Consider the following 5943-nt stretch of genomic DNA (forward strand, 5'->3'; position numbering starts at 1 on the left):
ACCAAACCCGACTCGAACCCGAGAATGACCCTAACCCGTGAAAACCAGAATTAAACCCGACCTATTATTTACTCGACCCGAATGTAACCCGGCTTGTTATTAACCCAACCTAAACCCGACCCAAACCTGATAAGATGTTAGACCTGACGTGACTAGACTCAAGCATGACCCAACCCGAACCCGACGCGCATAGGTTATAGCATTTACCCGAATGGACCCGACCCGATTTGACCCGACCCATTCTTACCCAACCCGTTTACCCGAATTGACAGCTCTACTGAAAATAATAAAACATAGTTAAAATTTTACTCATAGTAGTAAAGGGACTTACTTCTTCCCATAATTATAATCAGGCTTCTGTGTTCTGTCTAACTAGTCAAGGAGAATAAACACAAAGCTACCTTCATCCTTTGCAAATACTTTCGCTAAATTACCAAAATTTCAGCAACACCAGCTCAAATAACATGATCAGCCCTTCCTCTTATTTACGGTACTCCGTCTCTCCACCTCTTTTTCAGCAACTGCAACACAAAACTCTGCCCCAAGCATGTCGTGAATGTCAAGATTCAATGAGGTACTCAAATCACACAACTCCAGTATAACTTCAACAGTTATATTGAAACCCAAAACGGCTAAGACCCGGACAGCATTCGCAATCCTGCATATGTTCTGCCGTGTTTCCAAGGGAGTGTAATTTTCTTCAAGATTTATTTCGCCAATGGAATTTGCATGGGTTTTCTCAGATTCATTCGCATCATCTACTTCCATACTGTCTTTTGCTGCAATGAGTTCACCAACCCAGACATAACCATTACAACCAAGTATTAAGAGAACACCATATTGATCTAACTGGTGGAAGTGCTGCTTGCGTCTTTTCACCAAATAGGAAGGAACGGTGATCAGTTGACCCCTCTCAAGCTGCAAGATTAAGCATCAAGTAATGAAAACAAAGTAAAATAAGAACTTGCTGGTACTATTCCTAAAATTTAGGGTCCCAAATCTACTCCCAATAATTACAAAATAAAGTGTAACATGTTTTTGTCTCATTCTATGTTGAAGCAATTACAAATGAACATGAAAGAAACATTAACAACTACAAACTTAATCCTCCTATGCAGAATAGTATTCTAGGCATGGTGATTTCAAGGACGGGCGAAGGCCCAAATGGAAGATAGGATGTTTCCAGTTTTCCACAAAAACGAAGGGAAAGAAAAAAAGCAAGAAGTGAAAAATGATGCCACAGATTTCCATAACTGCTTCCCACAAGTCCCTTTATTACTCTCCCTTCCCTGGAAAATGATTTTATTTACACCCAAATTCCCATTACAATAAACTAGCGATGTTAAGGATGATTTAAGAATAGAAAGCTTGAAACCATACCTTCCCATACTTATCACTCCTTGCATGTAGCTGCCAAGTACCATCGTGTTGACTGTTACGAACCTCAGCCTGTGCGGAAGGCACATTTATAAAAAAAAATCAGAAATTTGATTATTTGAAGTTGTCATTCACCAAAAAATTTAACAGTTGAAAAAACCAACGAAACTTACAGAAATAACATCGTTCTCTACAAAAATATTACGCATGTTGAGTTCATCAACCGCTGTACGCCGCCTCTAGCAATGACAACAAACTGAAGATTAATTTTTACCATGCTGATCTCAGAAAGCAAAACACAAACATAGATGAGCACATCATCTTTCAAACAAAATCGACAGCATTGACTGCTCAACTATGATTACGATTCCAAAGACCCATTCATGAATATGCATGTTGCTAATAATATTTCTTCATTATTTATTCAAAGCTGAAAACAAAAATTCTTATCAACACATAGGAAAGCAAGAGACAAAGTAGCTTATTAATTACAACTTTACAAGATGGCCTAATAAGTAAAAGGCTTTCCAAGTCCTAGAAGCATCTGATAGAGACTCCCCTGTGGCAGGCTCAAGTATAACCAAAGACCAGATGTGAGAATAAGCAAATATGATACTCAAGAAGTGGAGATCAACCTTGCAAGAAGAATCTAAACACCTTAAAAATGCATCTAATATCATCCATCTCAACATCAATGACTTTTAGAATGTTGGCCAAGTGGCCATTCACCCTCTCCTTAATTATTGTTTTGTTCTTTTCTTTTCAGTGTGTGTGTGAGTGTAAATGTTGCAGAGATAACTAAGTCAAGTCGCGACAATTTGCCAATCCCAAGGATAAGGTGCATCATACACCAACAAGTCCCTGCTTTAGGTGGAAGGTTTACATATCATGGTGGCCGTAACATTGATATTATACATAATTGCTTATTTCCCTTCATCTCCCTAACATACTACTGAGGTTAACATACTTGAAAACAGGTTAGCTAGCATTATCATTCTTCTTTACCGTCTCTTTCAAATAATCACATCTTATCCATACACAAAACATTTATTATTTACAATTTGATCACTAATGTCTAAGTGAATGGTCAAAAAGGTGCTCTGGTGAGTGAAAGCAGAGAGAGACACATTAAAATAAGTCTGCAGCTGCAGTGGGTGGTGAGGGAAGCTGGTGGGCAAGCAAGGATAATAGGAAGAAAATGATGACTAGACAATAGAAACTAGGAGAAACAGTGGTGTGTACAGGGTAGGCAAGGAAGATACTCTGTAGTATCTTGTGACTTTTGTGTTTTGTCAACCACTTAACCCAAACAACATATTATAAGAAAAGCATTTGCAATCTTTTCCTTCCCTATCTCTTTCTTAATTCCTTTCCCTATCTCTTTCTTAATTCCTTTCCCTATCTCTTTCTTAATTCCTTTTTATATCTCTTTCTTGATTCCTTCCCCTTTCCCTTTCCCTGAGTGTACTCGATGAGAAGGGTTCGATGGAGTAATACATATCAACCCCTTAGTAGTTACTAGAACATAGTAAGCCAATAAACACATTAAAAGTTTAATAGCTACAGTAAGGTAAAGTAAAACTTGTCTGTATTTAAAAGTACCTAAATGCAGGCAAACAATTTAGAGGGTAGAGCAAGGAAACCAGCTCATCTTGCCAGTCCTCAACCTGGGGCTGCACATGTTAGATTTAAAACACTCCTGGTCCAATCCTAATTTGTAAATGGCAATAACAGTTCACAAGGTGCAGTTTTTTGAGTTTCTAGGTTTGTTCCCAAGAATTTAAAGATTAGAACATCACAAATCAGTACCGGATGTCCTGATGCATGGTTTGGTGTTGGATATGAGAATTTATTAAACCTTTTTCACAAATAAATCAGAAAGCTCACTGACTATTGAACAATATGATGAGAGTACACTTCAGAGAAAAACAAATAGGTTTAATCTTGGTACCATTCAGATACAAAGTATATAGATATATCAAACCGATAAGTCCAATCTATTAATCTAATGCCTAAGGTTTTGGACTCATAAAAGTTAATGGAACTAAAATGATTGATAAGTAAAAATCACCATCCTAGAAGCAGCAAAATTTTCAGCTCAAGATTGGCTATAAGTTCATAACAGAGTGTCATATACTTCAGTAAAAGGTGCAGAATAGAAGAAATTTCAAGTAACAATGCAAAGCATATCTAGACAGAGAGGACAAACAAATATTCTAACAGCAGTTAAGACCAACATATACCTGGATACCATCAGGTAAAGTCACTGAAGAAAGCATAAGAACAGCATCTTGGTTCGCATGGATCTCAACTCTCCACCGCTTTTGAGCAACCTGATAAAAAAAATTTCAAATTTAGCTAACACTTCATATATATCAAATCTTCGAAACAATTTAATGAGCAGATATCAAATAGACAAACATGTCATAGTCAAAAACGAACTAAACAACATATAAATCACAAGCCATCCAATTCTACTACAAAACATCATATCCCCTCTTTTCACAGAAATTGTTAGATTTTCTCAATAACCACTTTCTAAAAAACATTTTTTATAATTTTTGCCTACTGATATTTTTCATGTTGGCAAACGCGCCTAAAGAAATGTGTCAACTCAAATGAAACGGACCAAATACCACATACGTAGTATAAGTTATACTCCATAGCATTTAAGTTTAATTCATAGCACTAAGCTAGCAAAATACATCAATTACAAATTAGTTCAACAACTATATGTTCATTTGATCATACACTTAGCAGCTAATTAAAACTGACTACATATCATCAAATTCTCATGTATATACCTCAACAACTCGTCCAACAATGATATCTCCAGTATCAGGCTTATACCTACATAAATCAATTCATCAAAAAAAAAAAAATTCAAAACAAATTTTCAAGCATAAACTCAGCAGAATTTCTCAAACTTGTATCGACGAACCTGGATCGCAAAGAACGAACAATAACAAGTTTATCAACTCGGTCAACAACACCACACACAGTTGCAACCACTTCGCCGTCAAGCTCCAATGTTCCATGTCCCCTTCAAAACAAAAACAGCGACTATTAGACATTTTCTACTCACACTTTATATCAAATCGTTAAAAATTAGGGATTCGAAAAAAGAATACTTGAGGATATTGTCTTCATTGTTGACAGGAATAGTGTCGGCGACGGTGACAGAAGCGTTGGCAGCGGATTTGGAGGAGAGAGATTGGAGTTTTTCTAAAGCTCTTTGAAGTCGAATCTTTTGGGTTTGATTCAACGACAATTCTATTTCTCTCATTTTCTTCTTCGGTTATTGTTGTTATGAGAGTAGCTCTTTCTTTGGCGCTTGTTTGATTCTTTCTTTGAATTTGGTGAATTGCTTAAACCCTTAAACCCTGTATGAGATTTTGCAGTTTTTTAATGAGAAAACTAGCAATATTCAGCATTTTATTTGGAGTACTGTTTCCGCTTCATTCTAAAACTCATTTAAGCAATAACAAAAAATTCAGCAATTCGAATATACAATCAAATACACACAATTTCAGTTCTATTTTTTTTTTATTTCATGAAAAAGGGAGATTAAATTAACTTAGATAAAAATCCAAATACAGCCAAAGTTTTCAATGAAGCAAAAGAGGCAGCAGACTATACCACCCACCCAGAAGTCCCAAAAGCAAAACCAAATTGTTAAAAATTTTCCACCTCAAACAAAGACAAAAATTAGCAATTAACAAAACATAAAGACAAGAAACTACAAGAATCAAATGACCAACTAATCAAGACTAAAAAATACAAAGTAGCAATATTACCAAAAAGTTAAATTCAATTCAACTTTTCAACACCACAATGAACAGCCTGTCAAGAACTCAAGACTATGAAATTATAATTCATAGATGACTGAAATTATAATTAATTAAGTAATTAACACAATAATGAACAACAAATCAACAATTCAGTTCAATTTAATCCATCAAATAAGAAATAACTGAAATTATACATAATTAAAATTAAAACAAAATAACAAATTAAATAGTTCATACCTTGCTCTACTTAAGTGCTTCAGTCGGTGGTCGCCTAGATGTAAGGGCCGTGGCGCCGTGGCGGTAGGCTTGCAGGCAGCAGAACAAAGGCCTTGTCGCCTTGAAGGAGTGAAGCGGTGGTCTGACGAAGTGATGCGCACGTACGAACGGTACGGTGGGCAGGGCTGGTGGCTGGTGGCTGGTCCGGCACTCCGGCGTCGGCGTCGGCTGGTTGATGTGAGAGAGGGAGTTAGGGTTGTGAGTTGTGAGTATGTGATGTTTGAGATTCGCTAATTCGCTGAATTACGCATTTACGGCTTTCACGGGCTTTTTCTTTTTCTTTTTTCATATAAAAATTAAACTTTTTTTTTTCTCAAGTCACGTGACTCCCCAATTTTTTTTTATTTTTTTTTTTATACCGGGTCCGCCAATTATTTATTTATTTTTTTGAAAGAATTATTTATAATAAGGGTCTGTTCACATTTACTTAATTTCAGTTCAGTTCACTCCAACTAGTTCATTTCAGTTCAGCTCTTAATTTCCCTCTCTCATAAAATAT

At 36.2% G+C, this 5943-nt stretch overlaps 1 protein-coding gene across 1 annotated transcript; it reads right to left on the bottom strand.

Moving 5' to 3' along the window:
- Window positions 1-278: 278 nt before the first annotated feature.
- LOC145559580 (exosome complex component RRP4 homolog) lies at window positions 279-5709 on the bottom strand. Its single transcript, XM_081620990.1, has 8 exons — window positions 5406-5709; window positions 4509-4760; window positions 4319-4420; window positions 4182-4227; window positions 3621-3710; window positions 1551-1616; window positions 1381-1449; window positions 279-918 (listed from the first exon to the last, which is right to left on the bottom strand). Exons 2-8 carry the CDS (start codon window positions 4661-4663, stop codon window positions 469-471), a joined length of 978 nt encoding a protein of 325 aa, XP_081477116.1. The 5' UTR covers window positions 4664-4760; window positions 5406-5709; the 3' UTR covers window positions 279-468.
- Between the last annotated feature and the right edge of the window lie 234 nt (window positions 5710-5943).

Source organism: Chenopodium album, chromosome 9, assembly GCF_948465745.1.
Source record: "Chenopodium album chromosome 9, dcCheAlbu1.1, whole genome shotgun sequence".
NCBI lineage: Eukaryota > Viridiplantae > Streptophyta > Magnoliopsida > Caryophyllales > Amaranthaceae > Chenopodium > Chenopodium album.